This window comes from Acomys minous (genome assembly GCF_964271855.1).
Source record: "Acomys minous genome assembly, chromosome: 19".
Taxonomy (NCBI): Eukaryota; Metazoa; Chordata; class Mammalia; order Rodentia; family Muridae; genus Acomys; species Acomys minous.
Genome location: NC_140499.1, coordinates 44,016,465 through 44,039,842, shown reverse-complemented (window position 1 = coordinate 44,039,842; position 23,378 = coordinate 44,016,465). Strand labels below are relative to the sequence as shown.

The window sequence follows — 23,378 nt, the reverse complement described above, 5'->3', positions numbered from 1 at the left end:
AAACTGAACCGAACCAACCTGTCCTGTAACAAGCTAATTTTAACAAGCTTCCAGCACAAGTTTGTGAGGAATTCGGCTGTGTGGGTGGACAGACTTCAGCTGGGGATGATGTCTTTTCTAGTTGCTGGGAGAAATGGCTGATTTCAGTTCACAGTTGAAGGTTGTTATCCGTCAGGATGGGACGCCAAGGGCACCTGGAGCTTAAGAAAGGATGCAGTCGCACCGCATCTCAGTTGGAAGCAAAGGATGACGCAGGCTCCGCAGCTCGGTCCTTTTCATCTAGTCGAGGGCGCAGCCCATGGAATGCCGTCGCCCACATTTAGGGTTGATCTTCCCACCGCAATTAACCTAATTAAGAAAATCCCTCCCAGGCATCCCCACAGTCCAACCTAACGTAGACAATCCTTCACTGAGACTCTTCCCAGGTGATTCCAGGCCCTGCCAAACCGGCAACTGAAATCATCACCCGTCACCCGCTGGCTTCACGCCACGGCTCGTGTGTGGACTTCGTTGGTACAGCAGGATTGACTGCTGACAAACGGTAGGACACTGAGTGCCATCCAGAGTTATTCATGCTGTGCGGTTCTAGCTCCAGTTAACGCACACAAAATCCAATTCAGGCGCGGACCGAAGCTAAACTGCCGTTTATAGTCCCAGCGCCTTCAAACCCAACAACTCCAAATTGTCTTGTGAAGCATCCACATTGCTCCCCTTCTTTTGCTTTGCTATCACTAAGTCATACAATCCCTCATTCATCCTGGTCCTTCCCCGTCTCCTCTGCCCTCTGATGATGACCAGCCAACCTCTAGAAACTTCCTGTCTCTCTGTGTACAAATTAGAACTCGCTATACCGCAGTCTCTTCTTTCTTATTTAAAAGACCGGTCTCATGGGCCCTCTTTTTTCTTTTTGCTTTTTATATCCTGGAAATCACTCCCAGCGACTGTATGACTTGCAGGCCTAAATATTTACCATCTTTAGGCCACTTAAGAACTGTTTGCCAGTAGGGATGTATCTAGGTGGGAGAGTCACACAGGGTCTACTGTTAAAGGGCAGATGTCCTCACAGTTAGTGAATGCACGGATGTTCCGGTACCACTTTATTACAAAAACAAAGAGCCCTGGCCTGCAGCTTGCTAATTGTGCTCTGTTTTACTCCAGGAGTTGCACCAGGAACCAATTGACTTGATTCTAGAGACTTTTTAATGTGTTTTCATGTTGAATAGAATTGGCTTCTCCTTATAACCTGTAATCTTATAATCTGTATTAAAATATTTATTTATTTAATGTGTATTCGTGTGAGTTTATGTGAATTTTTGTGCATACTGAGCATGCAGAAGTGGGTGTCAGACTCCCTTGAATTTTAGTCACAGATTGTGAGCCACCCAGTTGGTGTTGGGAACTGAATCTGGGTCCTCTGCAAGAGCCATGGTGCTCTTAGCCTCTAAGCCATCTCTCCAGCCTTTGCTTTTTGTTTTATACTTATAAAAAAGGCCCATGAAGTTAACATCTTTGTATTTTCTTTATTTTTATTTGGAGGTCTGGTCCATGGACTAACTCTAAGCATCATTTCCAAAGAAGAGTTCATAATGACTTAAGCAGTATCAATGGCTCAATCTTGAGATCGATGAGTTATAATTTAGAGGGATGACCCAAAGCTAAGCCTTCCTTTTCTTATAATTAGAATGTGCACATGCTTATTTCAGAAATTGAAAAGATTAAAATGTTCTGAGAAATATTTTAAGAGTTATAATAATATTTGAGAAAATTTAAACGTATTCTGGGATTTAAATTTTAAAAAATGTATTGGAGGTGGCACATCAGAGACTACATGGGGAGGACAGAGCACCACTTTTGGGAGTTAGTCCTCTCTTTCTACCAGGTGGATATTCCAGGGTTCAAACTCTGGTCATCAGGCTTAATAGCAACCACACTTATCCACTTGAAGCCATCTTGCTAGACCTATTCCAGGGCCTTACAATCAGAGTTAGAAATGTTCTCAGCATGTTATCTCCCACATCTCCATGGCAAATACCATGCTATTGGAAAACAATGTCTAGGATTTCGAGTTATAGAAAACCCTGTCGCTAATTTCTTACATAGCAAAAACATCCGTTATCTGCACAGCTTTAAATAGTAGAAAGCTGCCCTATTCATGATGTCTGGACTGCTGTCCTGCTAGAAATGTTATCAAATCCTTGACAATGGTCTTGCCTTTAGCTTGGGGTTATTTGCTGCATCTATAGCTGGGTTCTATACCTGGGTTGGACAGACTTTAGGCATGAGAATTCAGAAGCTGTGAGTGAACGTTAAGCTTCCGGGATCTGGAAATAAGCTGCAGCCAAGCAGTTGTGCCATTCATGGGAGCTTCAGGGTTCTGACAGTCACACAGTTTTTACCGAGAAGGAGAGTTATGTGTATAAACATACAAACTGCAAGGCTTTCTTTTCTTTGTTTTTTGTTACTATTAAGCATGGTGAGGACTCCGAAAACACAGCATCTCTTCCACACAAGGGTTGTTATTAGAGACGGGAGTGTATTTGTTGTAGTGGAAATGGCTCGGGCCTGCAAGTAAAGGAGGTTAAGAGACAACTCGGGAAATGCTGAGCTCCTTTATATGGAAAAGCAAATAGAGTGTGCTTTACAGGGGGTGGGGTGGGGGGGGGAGGAGGAGGAAGGAATGGCAGTGTGTGGTGATGAGGCCATCACAAGATGGGACCCATCTCTGCCAACATTGTCTGGCTGAAACAAACATCTTCTTGTTTAAGGGCAATAAACCTCTAATTGTTCATGGCCAGGTGGTTGAAATCGTGACTTGTTTTCAACACAGTAACTGGTAATTTGGACAAGAACATGCCAATTATATAGAAGTTGACTTTTTTCTTCAGCTGTCCCTTTAAAAGCTACATAGTAAAAGGGATGAAGAGAGAGGAGGGCTACAAAACACTGAGGACATTCGAAAAAGACATAAAGGAATAATATTTATTTTATGTTTCTCTAAAATTACACACACTATATACGTATGTGTCTACATAGCTATATAGTTTGAATTACTTTATACCATGAGCTATATGCTATGTAACAATACCCCAAGGACCAGGCATAAGGAGCTTCTTCTTGTGCTATTGGCCAGGGGAGTCCAAGAGACCCACAAGACGGTATAAGCTAATGTGGTTGCCCTTGGTTGCCTCCCAGAATTTGAAGGTAAGGTTGTATTGCTTAAGACACCACAGCTTTAGGACACAGGACTTAGAGAAATAGAGCTGGTACTGACCTGGAAGGCGCCGTCTGAGGACTGCCTCTTATGATATCAGGAGATGTTATACAAGCTACTGAGGGAGAGGTCGTCCCACCCCTCATCTGTCCCACACCCACCATCTGTCAAGCCTATGAGCCACAAGAATGACTGAACTGGCAAGAAATTCACAATGAATGGGAAGACACAGTGAGGGGAAAACAATCCAGATGCAATCTCAATAAATTATTTAAATTTTAAAAAATGAAAAAAAAAATAAATTCACAATGGTGCAATAGTGGCACTTTTATTGTGGGAGCAACCAGCAGTTGTGTAATTGGTCTTAAGGCCCACTTAACAGGAAAGAAATGCATGCCTGGTACTGGAAACCTAACCAACTACCCATGACTGGAGAGGTCATAGACCCCAGAGGAGAACCTACTGCCATTTTCCTAAGCCAATATAATTTCTAACTGTTTTATACATATTTATCCTTATACCCACATATAAGTGTAGCTCTCATCTCTCACCAAAGAAGGTTCTTTTTGCAACAGATGGAGACCATTACAGAAACCCATAATGCAGAAAATAAGTAACTAGTGGGGGGTGGGGGGTGGGGGGGGTTCCCTGGGGGGGGAGGGGTCCCCCATCCCAACTGATACATTTGCAATGTAGCCCCTACAATTAAGGCTTAGGGAAAGTTGTTGAAGAGGGGGCAGAAAGATTGTAAGAGCCACAGGTCCAGGAAGTCTGCGGTGATATTATGTCCCATAGACGTAGCAAAGTCAGTGTACCCATGAACTTTCAACAACATGGTTGGCTGGACAAGAACAGCAAGATGACCACACTAATTGATGTGGTCCCACCCCTGAGTGAAAAGCTGAAAGTGGTCAATGGCTGCTCAGAAAGGGAGAATCTGTTTTCTCATGGATGCATTACCACATAAACCTATTCCATGCACAGTTACTTCCACACCTCAGCTGGAGAGGGGTGGCTGTTTCAAGGGGGAGACTGGGGTTGACTTAGTTCCAAATGGCCTTCTCTCTACTCTTCCCCAACCTCCAACTGTTTCTTGACTGCAAGTCCCACCCTCCTTGTATGTTGGCGTGAAGGCTGAGAGGAAAGTGAAGTCAGAGGGCTCGCGACTCATGGTACCGTGGAAGCCCAGGTCACATTCTCTTTACCTGGGTGATGCTTAAAACAGATTTTTTTTTTCTTCCGGGTATATTCTGTGGCTATTTGGAGACTCTGGAATTCTTTCCAGGTAGTCTGGAGCCTTCACACCTGTACACTACCCAACTTGGTGGCTGCACAGTACTGCTGGCTCATCACATACGCCCAGCACCTAGGACTGCACTGTAGGTCTCTGCTGAGTTTGGCTGGGCCCGATACTTGGCACAATTGGGTAGGGCCTCTGTCAGTTCCACTTTAGAAGCAAGGACGAACTGCACCACCTCAGGCCAACCCTTCGCTAGGTTGGAGGTGAAGGACAGACACTAGGGAAAAGGATAGGCCTATCGGCAAGCCCTTCCTCCCTTCCAAGAGTATTCTCCGTAGTCTTCTTTGAGCCCGCACATTTGAGAATGGGGGGTCCTGCCCCCCCTCCCACTCTGAGTGTCCCATTCCACGGGTAAACAGTGATCTGCCTCCCAGTTCCCTTGACGTCAGAAGTCATCTATCTTGAGGCTGCGGCAACTGTTGCTTTAAGCCATTATCCTGGAAAGGAAGAGCCGGATAAGATTTGTACCCAAATCCTTAGCAGCCGGCAACAACGCTGTCCTTGTGTGACCTTCAGGGCTCAGCAGAGAAAAACCAAAGCAGCAAGAGAAACATGTACCCTGGGCCTGAACTCAGAGAGACAGAGTGTCAATCTTGTTTAACCATGGTTGGTTATTCTTTAGAGTTGAGGCCTCACTATGTTGTTCAGGCTGTCCTCTTGCCTCAGTTTCCCATGTGCTGACATTACAGGCATATACTACTATACCCGGCCTCCGTCATTCCGATGAAAAGCAGTACAGACGAAGAATGTCCTTTTTAAGCGTGTCTGAAGATGTCACCATACAGTCCATGCTGGCCTCTAACTTGCAATGATCCTCCTGCCTCAGCTTCCAAAATACTAGGATGACAGGTGTGACCCAGCACGTTTGACGCAGAGTCCATTCTTCTTTGGGGGAGGGATTATTTCTAGACAGGCTCTTTCTTTGTAGCCTTGGTTGTCCTAGCACTAGCTCTGTAGACCAGGCTGGCCACGAACTCACAGAGATCCACTTGCTTCTGCCTCCCAAGTGCTGGGGTTAAAAGCATGCGCCACGACCGCGTGGAATGAATGAAGTGCATTCTTACTCCCACAGTGGTGCATGGTAATTCTCTCAGGGTTAGGTGCCATCTCAAGTCAGGCTGCACTGGCAGGTCGGTGACTACGTGCCTGAAATCACTCAAGGAATTCTGACTTTTAGCCAGGGCCAGTGGGCCTGTATTTTCTTGTCTTGCAGCACACAGATTCTTGTGGGATGGATCTGCTTCAGATATGAGGACCAGAAAGTCCTTGCTGGCCAGAGACTGAAAGCTGGGGCTTCAGTGAACTCGAATAAAAAGTGCCTTTAGGAATCCTTAGTTTGTACTAGCTTCAGTCTGTCCCTATTATCTTTTTTAGGGACAGCCCTAGAATTTGCCACCTAATACAAATATCTGCTTGTTCTGTCATTCCTTCACTTTATTGTTCTTTGTCTAAGAAAGTGTGCAAGCTTCCTATTGTTTCCATTTTTAGTTATATGTCTGAGTGACTGTCAGTGTAAGTATACGGCATATGTGTGTGAGGGTCTGCAGAGCCAGGGGAGAGCATGAGACTCCCTGGAGCTAGAGTTAACAGGCAGTTTGAGGGGGTCCACTGAGATTCTGGGAACTTAACTCAGGAATCTGGGAAGGATAGTAAGTGCCCTTAACTGCTGAGTTGTTTCTGGTCAGTTAAAAACACACACACACACACACACACACACACACACACACACACACACACACAAACCTGTTCATCTAATTGATGCGTGCTTTGTGATGTTGCATGTATGTAGACATCACACGCATGCCTGTGAGAACATCAGATCCCCTGCGACAGACGGGTGTAAGCTGCTTTGTGGGTACTGGGGATTGAACCCTGGACCTCTGGAAGAGTAGTCAGTGCTGACTTCCTGTTTCAGTGCTCAAGGCAGAAGGCTGGTCAAGCCAGGAGTCTGAGCAGCACCAAGAAGTTAATGAACGCAGAGCTTCTTTGCCAGGTGAGCACTGTCACCGAGCTACATCCCCCAGCCCAGAACACACACTTTATTTCTCCATCTTTCTGATATTATACTCATAATAAACGCAAATACTCACCATCCTTTATCTTTTTTTTTCAATATTCTACCACAAAGGGATTATTGGGAGTGCACAGATCATAATGGAAGCATAATCTAGAAAGAGACCAGAGCACCTCAATTTTTTTTGCAGCCCGAAGTACCTCCATATCCTTCATGTGGGGTTTTTAGGTTTGTGGCTTTTACTTTTTTTTGCTTTTTGTTTTTGTTTTTGTTTTTCAAGACAGGCTTTCTCTGTATAATAACAGCCTTGGCTGTCCTGGACTCGCTTTGTAGACCAGGCTGGCCTCGAACTCACAGAGATCTACCTGCCTCTGCCTCCCGAGTGCTGGGATTAAAGGTGTGCACCACCACGCCTGGTGGCTTTTAAGTTTTGATTCCTGAGTTTGACTTGTAGTTTTCTGGTCTCTTTTTTCCAAGCCAACACCATCATCTATAGAGAGCATGAGTCCCAATTCATAAACCTGAGTATGTCACTCGATGGTCTCTGTGGAGCTGCACTGTTTCTTAGGCTCCTCCACTTCTCTGTCCCTTCCTATATTTGGCGTCAGAAATCTTTGGCAGGGTTGGGAACTCTATGGCCCTGTTCTACTTGAAGGCACGATTGGAGTGTTTTCTTTTCTCCTTCCCTCCCCTCCCCAGCTTCCATCTTGTCTCTGAGATAAGGTCTCACTGTCTATGGTAAACTGGCTTGGAATTAGCTATGTAGGCCACACCAGCATGTAACTGGGACTCTTCCTGCCTCAGTTTCCCAAGAGTTGGGATCACAGGTGAACATGGTCACTGTGGACTCTGTCCTTTTTCGATAATGTCACTTCCTTTCATCAGAGCATCTGTCCTGTCTCAGTGCCCCTCTGATGGGACTGTCACCCTTTTTCCTTTCTGCTTCTCTCAAGCATTCATTCTGCTTCTTCCTGTGCTAGAACTTTTGGAGAAACAGCCAGTAAATGCTACTTCTGCCTTCTTGCAGTAAGGATGCACAGAGGTGAAAAGACGTGGCATAAATTATAGCTCAAAACATCAATACTCATCCATAGTAATTCTGGAGGCGATTAAAGTTTTAAAAGATTTTAATTTTATTTGTATGTTGCTCTGCATGTGTATGTATGCACCAACTGTATACCCGTTGCCAGCAGAGTGAGTGGGCAGAAGGCTGTATTGGATCCTCAGGCACTGTAGGTAGATTGTTGTGATTTGTCTTGTAGGTACTGAGACTTAGACACAGTCCTCTGGAGAAGGAAGTGTCCGGGCCACTTCCAGGCCTCAACTACACTTTAAAGAGAAAAAAAAAAATTATGTAAGTGTAATGCATGTACTGCTATGGAAAGATAGTGACCACATAGTATTTGGGCGAAGTTAAATAGCTATCATGCTGACGTCAGTGTTTAAGACGGGTCTGTAAAAGTGAAAGGCTTTAAGTTATCTCTGGGCGTCCCCCGGCATCCACACTTCACCACTTCTTAAGGTAGCTGAATTGAAGACAGCTGAGATCAATTCAGGCCTCCACTAATATTACTTTGGTTTCTGTTTTATGTTCTTAATGGTTTTCTGTAAATCTACAGAACAGAATCCTAAGACTTGAATGTTTCGGCGATGCCCAACGCGCGGAGCACTGTGTACTCAACACAGGAGTGAGTATGGCTTTTACGGGTACTTAGGAGAAGAGCCGGGACGAGAGCTGTCTCAGCCGTGGAATGGGAGTTTCTCCGCGAAAGTGAAAAACAAACAAACAAACAAACAAACAAACAAACAAACGAAAACTGTGTTTTCTGATCCAGCGTGTTAAGTGAAGGAAGCTGGCGGCGGTGGGCAGTCTGGGTCACCGGGTCTTTAGCAGGTAACTGACTGCAAGGAAAGGGGATGTGTGTGCGTGTGTCGGAGGGGAGGCTGGCGAGGACGCCAAAGCCATGGGGACCCGAAGCCTCACAAGGGCGGGCGAGCTTGGCATCCGAGCCCTCCAGGCGGTGACTTCACCGGCCGGAGCAAGGGACCTGTGAGGTAACAATGGAAGGCTCCACGTCGCCAGTTGCAGCCCGTGCAGGCGTGGTCCCTAGTAATAAGCAGTCCCAGAGAGCCGCCGGCCACCCGCCCGCGCGTCCCCGCCTTCAGGAGGCCCTGGCGCCATCCGGCTCCCCGACAAGGCTCGACCCTCCGCAGGGCGAGCCCCCACCCCCTCCTCCGCGCGCTTCCGCGCGGCCCAGTGCGCACGCGCAGCGCCCGCGGCCGTTGGCTTTCAAAGGCCGCCCGCGCCTTCCCACTGGCGGAGGCGGCGCAGTTGAAAGTTGCTCGCGGGCTGCTGTGGCGCCGCGAGGCTCCGCGGCTCCGCCCCTCACGGGCGCCTGAAGACTCTCTGCTCGGCTCCGCGCGCCGCGTCCGCTCCTGGCTGCCTCCGAGCTTCCGCCGCCCGCGCCGCCGCCCGCCTCGCGGTGAGTACTCCGGCTCTCGTCGGCCCCGAGCCTGCGGTTCCCGAGCGCGGGCTACCCCGGCGCCTTCGCCCGGGACTGGAGGGAGGAGAGGCCCCGCTGGGCTCCGGCGGCCGAGCGCTTGCCTCCCCGGAACGCCCGGGTCGTGCAGCGGCGTGGAAGCTGGCACGTGGGGCCGCGGCCGGGGCGGGCGGTGAGCGAGCACTAGGCGCCCCTGGAGGAGGACGGGGGCTGGGGGGGGGACGACTGCGGTCCTTGAGCCGCTTGTTTAGAGTTCCCGTGGGACTTAAGCCCATTTTACAGATGTGAACCTTCGTGGGTAAAACTCACCGAGAGCCCCACTGCGTTTCAGAGACGGAGCTGGGAACGTGGGCAAACGGGTCGCTGGGAATAAGTTTTGCAGGAGTTTCGAGCTGGTGAAATAATCGAGCGTGGCGTTGTTAGACTTCTTGCTGAGTTTAAACAGTCAAAACTGTGTAGCGGGTCATGGTGGCACACACCTGTAATCCTCATCTCTTGTGAATTAGTTCTAGGTCGCCCGCGACGGATACACAATTAGACCGGCTCTCAAAAAGCCAAACCAATCTAGAGTGCTTAGTTCCCGTCATTTATATTGGTTACCATTGTCCAGGCGCACAGATGCCTTATATTGTAAAAAAGTCCTTTGTGTGGCAAAGCTGTTGGGATTTTCAAGATGAAATATTTACTGCAGGCTGTAGTGGCTGTCGCTGCTTTTCTAAACAAACAACGCGCAGCCAACTAACGGGCTATAAAATCGATAAGCAGCAGAGTTAGTGAGCAACCGGAATTTTCATCTCACCCCGCACCCCCCCCCCCCCCCCCGTTTTTAATACAAAATCTGAAAATTTTACGAAAATTTTTTTCGTTTTAGAATAGCAAAAGGTCCTGGAAAAGTTGGAGACGATATAGTATATTCAGTATCCAGATCAGGAGATCAACAGGCCAGGTAAGCTCTGGGAAGTTAAGTGTGCATGAAGGTACATGAAGAAAATTCAGTACATTACAGTGTATGCTCTCTGGGTTATGATGTAAAATTTAAGATCTCATGAAAAAAGAGGTCTAAGACTTTTCACTTATGCCGGGCGTGGTGGCGCAACACCTTTGATCCCAGCACTCGGGAGGCAGAGGCAGGTGGATCACTGTGAGTTCGAAGGCAGCCTGGTCTACAAAGCGAGTCCAGGACAGCCAAGGCTACACAGAGAAACCCTGTCTCGAAAAACAAAACAAACAAAACAAAAAAACCCCCAAAGGTTTTCACTTACCTTATGGAGGAAGCATAAAGTGAGAAACAGCTCATTTGACCTAACCTAAAAGATTTTCACTTTTTTTTGTAACCCTGTCTGTCCTGGAACATGCTCTGTAGACCAGGCTGGCCCCCAACACAGAGATCCTCCTGCCTCTGCCACCTGGAGTGCTGGGATTAAAGCCATCACTGCCTGGCTGAAAGATTTTCACTTTTATACAACAGAAATTTGGTAAGGATGTGTGTAAGGCATGCACACTATGTCATATTATATGTACTTATATATATAATAATTCATATTTATTACTTTTTATTTTTTTGCCCAGTATTAACAATGATCTACATTCATTTTGACTGACCCAAGGAACTCTAATTTAGCCTGGTAAAGTTAAATTTTGAGTTTAGGTAATATTTATATTGAAATTGTCTTTCAGCAAAGTATGTTGCTGAATGTTTTCCATCAAATATATTTTCACTTTGAAAAAGATTTTAAAAAAACCATTTATTATGTATACAATATTCAGCCTGCATGTGAGCCAGCAGGCCAGAAGAGGGCACCAGATTCCATTATAGATGGTTATATATGGTTGCTGGGAATTGAACTCAGGACCTTTGGAACAACAGCCAGTGCTTTTAAGCTCTGAGCCATCTCTCCAGTCCCCACGATTTTTTTTTAAAGATTTATTTATTATGTATACAGTGTTCTGCTTACAACATACAACTGCAGGACAGAAGAGGGCATCAGATCAGATCACATTATAGATGGTTGTGAGCCACCATGTGGTTGGTGGGAATTGAACTCAGGGCCTCTGGAGGAGCAGTCAGTGCTCTTAACCTCTGAGCTATCTCCCAGCCCTGAAAAATTTTTTTTAAAAACCAGCCAAAGCTATAATTCATGCCAACTTGTAAGTTACATTAATACCTTTTATAGCTTGGTGGAGCAGGTTGATAATAAAATGAAACAGCACAAATGAATAAAGACTTAGATATTGCTACAGCATCTTAAAAAAGTATAATTGTATCTAAGACAACCAGGGCTACACAGAGAAACCCTGTCTTGGAAAAAAGTATAGTTGTATATTCATACATAAAAATATTTTAAATTTATATATTATATAAAATAGGTCTTGATACAAGATTTCATATATGTATACAGTGAATGACAAAGGTATATTTTAAGATTTTGTGTTACAGTGATATCTAAGTGGCCTAATAGCAATTTTTTCTTTTCCCTCCCTTCCTCCCTCCCCCTTCCTTTCCCTCTTTCTTTCAAGTCTATAATTTCACACAGTAGACTTTTTATCAATTAGGGCCATAAGGCTGTGAAGCCCAGAATGGGTGTAGCACCACCCATTTTTCCCAGACTTTTTGCTGACTCACTAGAAGTCCTGTGGCAAGTTGTGGAGCACTGCAGTGTGGGAAGTATAATTTCCTTAGAGGTTATAAAGTATAATTTGGTCCTGTGTGATGGCACATGGCTTGCAGTCGCAGCTCTGAGAGGTAGAGGCAGGAGGACCAGGTATTCAAAGTCACCTTTCCTATATGCGCAGCTTGAGGACAGCCTCGGATACATCAGACCTTGTTCAAAAGGGATCCAAAACTAAAAATAGTGTTTTATAACAGTCATGTTCAAAGATGAAGAGCACTTCACTGTTCTGAGTGAAAACTTAAAGCCACAGGGTCAGGAGTTGGGTATTTAATATTGCTTCTCTCTAGTACCCTGGTAGACTCTAGACGTCAGTCAGTCTTACAAAAAGATGAGAAATTTACAAGTGTTTATACTTAAACACAAGAAACGTGTGGAAAAATTTATGGATAATGCAGACTCGTGTTTCATCCGAGTGTTAAAAAAACAACCTGTCTGATAACTTAAAGGGAAGTGAGATATCTTGATTTAAATATTGATTTTTACTTCAGATTTTAGTACTCATTGGAGGTAGATATATTTTACATGGCTTTTCTTTCTTTCTTTCTTTTTTTTTTTTTGGTTTTTCGAGATAGGTTTTCTCTGTGTAGCCTTGGCTGTCCTGGACTCACTTTGTAGACCAGGCTGGGCTCGAACTCACAGAGATCCGCCTGCCTCTGCCTCCCGAGTGCTGGGATCACAGGCGTGGGTCACCACTCCCATCTACATGACTTATATTTTTGTTGTTACTTTTTAAAAGCATAATTAAATTGATTTAAAATTTGTAATCTAACAGAGGAAAGAAAATAGTTTTAAAAACTTTTCTTGGTTTTCACTGTATTTTACATTTCGTGCAGTTACCACTTAATATCCTTTTTAAAATGTGTACAATTGAGTGCCATTATGTGTATTCGCATTGCTTTGTAATCATCAGTACAAGGGATTTTCTAGATCTCTTCATCTTTCCAGATTCTAGCTCCGTGCTCATTAAACAGCCCCTCCCTCAGCCTGCAGCAGCCACCCTTCTGCTTTCTGTTTCTAGTTTGTTACTTGCGTTATTTTCCTTCCAAATTTAATGTGGTTACACTCCTCACCCTCATTGACTTCACTGAGTGAATGTTAGGTTTCCTGTTATTGAAGTCACAAGATTCTCCCTTGGCCGTGTGGAGAGGGAGCCTAGGACCTTGCTCTGTCGCTGATCCACAAGCCCAGCCTAGTCATAGTTGGCTTTCTTTTTATGTACTCTGTATTCAGCTTTGCTAACAGTGCTTAGGATGCTATAAGCATACCATTTGGAAATTAGTCTATTTTTAGTTTGTATTTTCTCTGTAGGGTTCTGGGATCTTATTATACTGTCTTGAATTTGCACACTTATGTTTGTATTTTGGGACGGATGAACAAACTATTTCATGACCATTTGAAAGAATTCATGGTAGAGGCTTGCCCTGACCTCCCCAGCCCCTGACCAAGAGAGTACTTTTATAACTTGTAAAATTTTTGACAAAGTTTAGTAATTTGAACTGATTTGTTTAGTAATTTGAACACTTCATTGGTTGTAAATTGTTAAATATAATAGTGTGGAGCTATGCAAGATATTCTGGACACTGTAGGTCTTTTTCCTCTTGTTGCTTTTCTGTGTGTTTTTCCCTCTTCCCAATGCGTGCTTGCTCCTTTCCTCTCCTGATGAGGATATTGCTTCATAATGATTCGCCCCGTTTAGGAATGCCGGGCGGCTTTGTTGGGTGCCTGAGGCTCTCAGGCTCCGCTTGTGGAGCTGCCGCTGCTACAGTTGTGGACCTTACGGGGCTGACGTTTCTAACGTATTGGTTCCAGGGTTTCCATTCCTCGCTGAACATTAGACTTAAGTGTCCTAGTTTCTCGCCCTACCAAATAGACCTTGGTTTGTTTACAACACTAGGTGGTGAGAACTCTGAGGGGTAGAGAAGAGTCCTTCAGACAGCTTGTCACTTCTGCAGTTTGTGTGCCGGAAACTGTCTAACGCACAGTCAGGAGGAGGGAAACTGAAGATCCCTGAGGGGCTGTACATCACTGGCAGGCGTCCCAGGGGTTGCCAGTGTGGACAGCTTAAACTTGTTGATTACTTAACTAGTAATTTTATCTTTTCTAATTTTCTCCATTTGCTTTATTGTTTTTCCTAATTTCTTTATTTTGTTATTTTTATTTTTGAATGAGGTCTGACTTCCCCAGGCTGTCCTAGGAAATGCTCCTCAGTGATGCTCAGATGGTCCTCCTATCACTGCCTCTGGAGCGGCTGGGTGATACATGGTAGTCATGTCCTGCTGTGCTTGGTTACAGCTCTTTTTAGTGGAATCTTCATGATATAGTCCTTTTTATTTGATAATACCTTCATTGTTTATAATGACAGACTGTGCTATTGTTTGTTGTTGTTATATGTGAATAAATCACACAGGTACAGAATTCCAGGGTAATCTCTTTTGTGTTTTGGGATTTGGGACATTTTGTATATTATCTTCTAGCAGCATTTCTTTTTGCTTAGTGTGTGTTCTAGCTACCTGCTTTTGCATCACAAACTCAAAGCTTGGCTAGCTGTGTTCCAAGAAGGCCTAATGTGACTGGCATCTTAGGGCTGTTTTAAACAATCCTGTTAGCCTAGACTTTTTACATAGCATCTGGTTGCTACTTGTGGTGGGCGGTTTGAGTAGAAGTGTCTCCCATGGGTTCAGGCATTTGAAATGAACACTTGGCCTAGGTGTTAGCACTGTTGGAGAGATTGCGTAGCCTTGCTGGAGGACATGTTATTGGTAGGGGCGGGGGCTTTGAGAGTTGAAAGCTTTGCCTCAACTTCAGTTGGTTCTGTCATGCCTGCTGTCATGCCTCCGGCTGCTGTGCTGTGCTCTAACCCTTGAACTGTAAGCCAAAAGCAACTGTCTTCTCTGAGTTGCCTTGGTCATGGCATTGTATCACAACAGAAAAGTAATCCCCACACATGGCTTCTTAAGGATTATACCTAGAACTAAAAGAAAAAAAAAATACTGCTTGTTAGTCAAAGTAGTTATTTGATTTATTCAAATTATAAACTTTTCTGGGCGTAGTGGTGGTAAGTAGATTTCAGCTCTTGATAAAAGGAGTAATAACCAAGTTATGTTACAGAACTGCATGTATAAGGGGGTAACTGTAGTTTTTTTGTTTTTTTGTTTTTTTTGGTTTTTTGAGACAGGGTTTCTTTGTGTAGCCTTGGATGCCCTGGACTCACTTTGTAGACCAGGCTGGCCTCAAACTCACAGCGATCCGCCTGCCTCTGCCTCCCGAGTGCTGGGATTAAAGGCGTGCGCCACCACGCCCGGCTAACTGTATTTTTTTTAGTTTTAGAAATTGTGTTCTTGACAGCGTCAAACTTGTAACCCTCCTGCTGACTCCCACTGCTGATGCTGTCTGTGTTTCCACTGAGCATTTCTGCCTGGCCTCTTGTAGGGTTGCCTGTCTTCTGTAGTGGTTTGTTTTATTTCTAGCTGTATGCTGATGAAATGAAACAACTTACATTAATATAAAAGCTGGCAGCTATCTTTTTCTGCTTCCTATTCTTGTTCTTTAACACCGCACATTCATCTCTTGACATTCTCTTTAATTTTCACTTCTGTATTTCTTTTTCCGTTTTTTTGTTTGGTCACCCCCCCACCCCCCGCCCCCCCAAAGACAGGTTCTCACTGCGTAGCTCTGGCTGTCCTGGAACTCACTATGTAGTCCAGGCTGGCCTCAAACTCACAAAAGATCCGATTGCTTCCGCCTCCCACGTGCTGGAGTGAAAGGTGTGCATGCACCCCCAAACCCAGCTTCACTAATATTTTTCTAAATTTTTAAAAAAGATTTATTATATATACAGCGCTCTGTTTGCATGTGCACCTGCATGACAGAAGAGGGAATCAGATCACATTATAGGTGGTTGTGAGCTACTGTATAGTTGCTGGGAATTGAACTCAGGACCTTTGGAAGAGCAAACAGTGCTCTTAACCTCTGAGCAATCTCTCCAGCTCCCTAAATAATACGTTTTAAATGTATTTAACTTTTTCTTTCCAGTTTTTGGCTGACAAGATGGCTCAATCACTGAGTGCTTGTCACATAAGCCTAATGACCAGAGTTCAGTCCTTGGAACCATGAGGGAGAGCGGGAAATCCCTTTTGAAAGCTGTCCTCTGACCACATGCTTGCCATGACTCGCATGTGCATTTACTCACACATCTTGCACACATTCAAAATAGTCTAAATTTGGCATTACTAATAATGTATATATATATTGCCTTTTCTTTAATAGGGAAAATTTTAGTTCTTTTTGTCCCTCAGTGTAATTTTATCACTTGGTAAATCAATATTTGGTATTTCTGAGTATGTTAATATGTGTAGATCGTATATTATACTACTGTCTTTTATGGTTTCTATTCTATTTTTTACTTATTATCCTTCAGTATGTTTAGACATTAAAACCCTATCAGCTTCATTGTGTGCATGTATGTATGTATGTATGTATGTATGTATGTATGTATGTATGTAAGACTTTCCAGTAGCATCTTTAGAAAAGTCATGTCGTTTCCGCCCCTGCATCCCCCCCCTTCCAATCTGGATTCTTTTTCCCCCCTGAGACAGGGTTTCTCCGTGTAGCCTTGGCTGTCCTGGAACTCACTTTGTAGACCAGGCTGGCCTCGAACTCACAGAGAGAGATCCACTTGCCCCTACCTCCCAAGTGCTGGGATTAAAGGCCTGCGCCACCACCACCTGGCTCCAATGTGGATTTTTAAAAAAAATTTTGTGAGTATATACCATATGAATCTAGTACTCATGGAGGCCAGAAGAGGGCCTTGTACCCTTGCAGCTGGAGATACAGACTCGAACTATCTGATTTGGGCACTGGTAATGAACTCTGGGTTAGTTACTCTGCAAGAGTAACAAGTGCTCTTAAAAGCTGAGCTGCTTCTCAGCCTTCTGTAGGAGTTTATTTTTGAAAAGCTATGTTTATCAAAATGGATTTTTGTCTCTTACAGAGTTTTGAGTGCCCTTAAGGAAGCTTGCTGCTTGTCTTAGAGAGTCCAGTGGTACTTTTATTATTTACAGACTTCTTACAACTTAGAAGTTGAGCTGTTGGTTCCATAAATGGATTCCCACATTGTCACTCCCCCTCTCCCATTCCCCAAATCTTTTGAGTGTCTGTTTGTGCAAATGTGATGCTGCCTTCTTTCCAGAGCCTGTGTGGGGGGTCAGAGGACAACCCCTTCTAACTTTGAGACTGCTCTTTTTTCACCTGAGCTTCCATCTTGCTTAGTGCTTGGTTTATTGATATGTATCATGTCCAGCTTATATGGGTTCTAGGATCCAAATCAGGTTTTCAAGCTTGCATGGCTTACCCACTGAGCCATGTCTCCAGCCCCTCCCTAGCTTCCTGTGAGAGATATAAAGTAGAGCTTTGAAGATTTAATAATACTAGAGCTATTTACTGTGTAAGTAAACTAGTCCTAAAATCTACTTTTTTTCCTGCAACTTTACTACCTACATACCAAATATCTAATGATATTAAGCCTGGATTGAATGTATGTACATTGCTTAAAAATCATTCCTTATAAAGAACTCTTCTGTATTCCTTCCTTGTGTATTTTAACATCATTGAAGTTCTCTGAGCAACATGTTTATTTTCCTTGGGTAATTTTTGTATGACTTACAGCTCTCTGTGGGTGTGGGTTAAGGTTGTAAAGGCTTCTAAACATGCCTTCACTTGCATTTCTTTTCAGTGACTATTGTCTTCTGTCCTTTTTCCTGATCACCACTTTCCTGGATTCCTGTACAGGTCAAGACTCAGTCTCTACATGCCACAACTTGACTCATGACTCCTGAATATTGTCATGGTATATTTAGTGATGGGCTCTTCATTATTTCTAACATAATTATTTTTTAAAAATTCCGGATCGCTATTAACAGTTATTGTGTGAATACTATATCTGACCTTATAGGAGGCTTACATTCTAATACAAAGCTTGAAGTAAAAATTTATTCATGCCAGGCGTGGTGGAGCACACCTTTAATCCCAGTACTTGGGAAGCAGAGGCAGGTGGATAGCTGAGTTTGAGGCCAGTCTGGTCTACAAAGTGAGTCCAGGACAGCCACGGCTACACAGAGAAAGCCTGTCTTGAAAAAAAAAAGTATTCAGCCAAATTTATACAGAGGCACCTGATAGGGAAGCAGACAGATGGTGGCTAAGAAGCTAAGGGCGAAACATTTAAAGGAGTATTAACCGAACAATCAGTTACTTCTAAATGCTATTGCTACAAACTTTTTTTGGTGATGTCGGTGACTGAGTGCAGGACCTCATGCTTGCTAGACACTACATTCTACTACTGAGCTATATCCTCAGCCCTGTTTTTATAACCTTTTAATTTGGAGCTGATTTTATATAGGATTTGTCAGCCTTTATACATAAATAACATCTAGTATTTTAAAGTTTTGTTTTGTTTTTGTTTAGTTTCGTTTGGTTTTTTGAGACAGGGTTTCTCTGTATAGCCGTGGCTATCCTAGACTTGATTTGTAAACTAGGCTGGCCTTGAACTCACAGCGATCTGCCTGCCTCTGGCTCCTGAGTGCTGGGATTAAAATTATGCACCACCACGCCTAGCTTTGTTTAAGGTTTATGAAACAGTGATGTACATGATTTTTTTCCCCTGCCAAAGGCTAGGCATTTTTTGAGGATTATGGCTTGCATTGTGAATGATACAAAGGAAAACTATAAAAGTGGGCTGTGAAACAGCCAGCCTCTGGAAATATTATAGTTTATAGAGGTCCGTCATCTATCAGCCTTGGAGCTTTTTGTTTGATTGTTTTTGTTTTGTTTTAGGAAGTCTCAAAACATTAAAAAAAAAATTACTTACTACATACACAGTGCTCTGCGCCAGAAAAGGGCATCAGATCACATTATAGATGGTTGTGAGCCACCATGTGGTTGCTGGGAATTGAATTCAGGACCTCTGGAAGAGCAGATGGTGTTCTTAACAGCTGAGCCATCTCTCTAGCCCCTCAAAACATTCTTAAAAAGACTTATTTTTAGTTGTGTGTGTTGTGGGGCAGATCTGTACAGGTACTGGGAAAGTGTCAGATACCCCAGGTGGTTGTGAGCTTCCTGATGTGAAAACTGAATTCTGGTCTTCTGGAAGAACAAGTTTACAGTCATAACTACTGAGCCATCTCTTCAGCCTCTCACTTTAAATGTGAGGATCTCATTTTTCTTTTTCTTTTTTGATTTTTCTAGACAGGGTTTCTCTGTATAGTCTTGGCTGCCCTGGAACTCTCCTTATAGACCAGACTAGCCTCAAACTCGGAGCTGGACCTTCCTGTGCCTCCCAAGTGCTGGGATTAAAGGTGTGCACCACTGCACCCAGCAGAGTCTCATTTTTCAATCAGTATTTGTCACCATAGTCAACTTTCATCTTTCTGATTTTTATTTCAAAGGCTAATGATACTTTTTCCCTCAGATCTTCAAGTTAAAATTACCTCTTTAGAAAACTGTAGCATAGGACTGATCTGGGGCTGTATAACTCAGTGTTGAGTATTTGCTTAGCATGTACAAGGCCTTGCGTTTAAATATTAGCACCAGAAAGAAAAGGGAAAAGAGAAAAAACAGGAATTGCTATATGTTGATGTTACTAGTAACAATTCCTAGAGAAGCAAAACATGACTTGTAAGACACTATGATTGAGCTAGTTGTGATGCCTCAGACTTGCAACCCCTAGCATTTATATCAGAGAAAGAAATGAGTTACATTTTCTCCCATTAAGTCGGATAATTTTGCTAAGCCTAATGTTATACAAAACGTTTATTTAGTCTTGTCTATTCATTACATGTACAATTTTTACTTCGGTATCTTAGAATGTAAATATTTGCATATAGTAATTGTAATTATTAAGTAGATTTCAACTGAATTTTAGTCTTCATTACATAGAAACCAATTTTGACTAATTTGGAAATTTTCTTACAATTAATTGAGATTTTTGTTGGAAAGTAATAAACATTTTTTGGTTATGGCTTATGCTTTTTAGAGGCAGGGTTTCTCTTTGTAGCCTTGGCTGTCTTGGACTCCGCTTTGTAGACCTCAAACTCAGAGATCTACCTGCCTCTGCCTCCTGAGTGCTGTGATTAAAGGAGTGTGCCACCATGCCTGGCCAGAAATAAACTGGTTTTTTAAAGACAGAGTTTCTCTGTGGAGCCCTGTCTGTTCTGGACTCAACTTTGTAGACCAGGCTGGCCTCCATCTCAGAGATCCACCTGCCTTTGCCTCCCAAGTGCTGGGATTAAAGGCGTGCACCACCATGCCCAGATGAAAGTAATAAACTTTTAAGATGATTCACTTATTCAGTATGTATGAGGAGTTGAATTGCAAAGAAAGTGTTAGCTAAAAGGAAACCTTAGTACTTTTTTTTGGGGGGGGGGTTCGAGATAGGGTCTCTCTGTGTAGCCTTGGCTGTCCCAGACTCACTCTGTAGACCAGGATGGCCACAAACTCAGTGATCTGCCTGCCTCCCAAATGCTGGGATTAAAGGCATGTGCCACCACGCCCTGCATTTAGTGCTTTTCTTTCAAATAGCAAATAGTTTATTATTTATTCAAAGGTTGTGCCTAAAACCTTACATAATATGTACTATATATGTGTAGACTTAAAAACCTTTTTTTTTTTTTTACAGGAAATGCACAACTTTGAGGATGAGTTAACGTGTCCCATTTGTTACAGTATCTTTGAAGATCCTCGTGTACTACCATGCTCTCACACATTTTGTAGAAACTGTTTGGAAAATGTTCTTCAGGCTTCTGGTAACTTTTACATATGGAGACCTCTGCGAATTCCAATCAAGTGTCCTAACTGCAGAAGTATTATTGAAATTGGTTCAACTGGCATAGAATCTTTACCTGTAAACTTTGCATTAAGAGCAATTATTGAAAAGTACCAGCAAGAAGACCACCCAGATGTTGTCACCTGCCCTGAACATTACAGGCAACCCTTAAATGTTTACTGTCTACTAGATAAAAAATTAGTCTGTGGGCAGTGTCTTACTATAGGCCAACATCATGGCCATCCTATAGATGACCTTCAGAGTGCCTATCTCAAAGAAAAGGATACACCTCAGAAATTGTTTAAACAGCTAACCGACACGCACTGGACAGATATCACTCGTCTTATTGAAAAGCTTGAAGAACAGAAATGCCATTCTGAGAAAATGGTTCAAGGTGATAAAGAAGTTGTCCTCCAGTATTTTAAGGAGCTTACTGATACATTAGAACAGAAAAAAAAAATTTTTTTAGCAGCTCTCTGTGATGTGGGCAAGTTGATAAATCAAGAATACACTCCACAGATTGAAAGAGTGAAGGAGATAAGGGAGCAACAACTTGAGTTAATGACAGTGACCACATCATTACAAGACGAGTCTCCACTTAGGTTTCTTGAGAAAATCGATGATGTCCGCCAACGTGTGAAGATGTTGAAACAAAGACCACTTCCTGAGGTCCAGCCTGTTGAAATTTATCCCCGTGTAAGCAAAGTATTAAAAGAAGAGTGGAGCAGAACTGAAATTGGACATATTAAGAAAGCTGTCGTTCCTGAAATGAGAATTGCTTCGAAAAGGATGCCATCATGTTCCTGGCCTGATAAAGATGAAAAAGAAATCGAATTTTTTAAAATTTTAAACATTGCTATAGTTTCACTAATTTCAGTGATACTAATGTTGATACTCTTTTTCAACCATCACATAATAACCTTTTTAAATGAAATCACTTCAATATGTTTCTCTGAAGTTTCTCTGTCTGTTTACCAGAGTTTATCTAAGAATTTATATGACTTTAAAAATATGGTATGCTACACTTGGTACTTGTTAAAGGAATTCATGTGGAAAATAGTTTCTCGTTGAAAGCCTAAATCAAGAGTTTTATGTATTCTTATTCTGTATAGCAGAGGCTATACTCACTGCTAGATGGAAGTCAGGTTAGCATTAAGTAGCAACTATAAGGTTACAGCTAATATACAGAAATACGACAAACTTTCCATGGTTGGGTAGAAGTACTATCAGAAGTGAGACATCTGAAAGATAATTCAAGTTAGAAAATTGTAAGTTTTGATTTGAATACTAATACCTTATCCTGTTTTTATTGGCTTGATAGTGAATCAGTGTCTTAAATATTCCTGCTTAACAAGATTTTTACTGTTAACATGCTACAGTGGTTAATTTTGCAGTTATTTGTATATACATATACTAGATTAAAAAGAACAAGATTTTTGAGGTCCACGTGCTTATTTTGATGTGATTTGATGCCTTTCAACGAATAGATGGAGGTGGTAAAAGTTGTTTTAAAAATCTGGGCCAAGATTGCTTAAACACTTTTTTGGGCCAAACTTGTTATTTTAAGAGCATTTATAGCACTACTATTCAATAAATTAGATGTCTAGTACAGAGTTTAATGGCCAAAGAGGTCAGAGTCAGCCTGGCTATAGTGAGGTCCTAAAACCAACCAACCAACAAGGTCTAGTGCCAGCATCACAAAGCACAACAAGTGTGTATTTTGGTCTTGTAGTGTTTTGGTCTTAGTTATATGAAATGTGTATGAGGACAATCGTGTGATATGACTCATGCCATACTGAATAGTCTTAAGTCAGAACCATTAATTTTGCTCCCTTAATGGACTAGCATAATGTTTGCAGTAGAACTTTGGCTCCCTGCCATTGAAATCTTGGAACACTACTGATTTGTTTTCCAGAAATCCCAAATGGTATATAGAATCACCACCTCTTATTTTACCATACCTTATTTCAAGGATCAGATTAGGGAATGTTAGCCATATTGCTTCAACATAGATAAAATAAAAGACGGGTTAAAACAATGCCCGAGAAGTTTAATCACTAAGTCATTAGGTCAGCTTATTGGAATCAGATTTTATCAAGCACAACTACTATCAGATACATACTATGAGTGCTATCGTTTAATGTAAATATTAGCAAGCACGCATTTTCTCAAGGGGTTAAATATAGATGAGGAAGTAAAGTAAGGAGTGAGGTTAGCAGGTAGAACTCATTCTTCTCTAGTATTATGCTTAAACAATTGGACTAGGGTTAATTAACAAACTTACATTATGTCATAGTCTTGACAATTTTAGTACACAGCCCTTTTTATTTTAAGGCAAAAGTGAAGTATATACTGTTAAGTATAAACTGTTTTATATTTTTACCAGGAGGTTGAGATTGTCCATGCATTTTGAAATTCTGGGTTTGATGTGTAACAGTTTATTTTAATAAATCTGGTATTTTTATTTAATGGCTTAGAAAGTGGTGGCTTTGGAATTTTCATATGTAGTGCATATTTCTTCAAAACAGCTTTGAACATCATTCTAGCTATTAAAATAAGATACAACACTTCTTTCATAAGCATATTTGTAGCATACTGCTAATGAAGATGTTTACAGAGGTTCTGTTATGAATCACAGGCAGGAGGCGTTTGACTAACTGCTTAGGGTGAGCAGCACCTAGGTATTTAGTAAGGCAAAGACTTTGGCTTTTTGAGACAGGAACTCATAATACAGGCCTGCCCTGGCTAGCCTCAAACTCAAGATTCACCTCCTGCCTGAGTGCTGGGATTAAAGCTGCACCACTAAGCCTGTGAGTATGCTGGGGTGTTCCTGTCCTAGAAGATTGCTTAGATAGACATGTAAAC

At 42.7% G+C, this 23,378-nt stretch overlaps 1 protein-coding gene across 4 annotated transcripts; it reads left to right on the top strand.

Moving 5' to 3' along the window:
• The first annotated feature begins 8,847 nt into the window (after window positions 1–8,847).
• TRIM59 (tripartite motif containing 59) lies at window positions 8,848–22,982 on the top strand. 4 transcript variants are annotated; one of them, XM_084769664.1, is made up of 4 exons: window positions 8,848–9,008; window positions 9,898–9,972; window positions 17,430–17,543; window positions 20,367–22,982. In XM_084769664.1, exons 3-4 carry the CDS (start codon window positions 17,541–17,543, stop codon window positions 21,582–21,584), a joined length of 1,221 nt encoding a protein of 406 aa, XP_084625790.1. In that variant the 5' UTR covers window positions 8,848–9,008; window positions 9,898–9,972; window positions 17,430–17,540; the 3' UTR covers window positions 21,585–22,982. The 4 variants fall into 4 exon arrangements, with proteins under 4 accessions (XP_084625790.1, XP_084625792.1, XP_084625791.1 ...); XM_084769665.1 differs by lacking the exon at window positions 8,848–9,008 and adding an exon at window positions 9,073–9,198; XM_084769666.1 differs by lacking the exon at window positions 17,430–17,543 and having other exon boundaries at window positions 8,851–9,008.
• The last annotated feature ends 396 nt before the right edge of the window (window positions 22,983–23,378 follow it).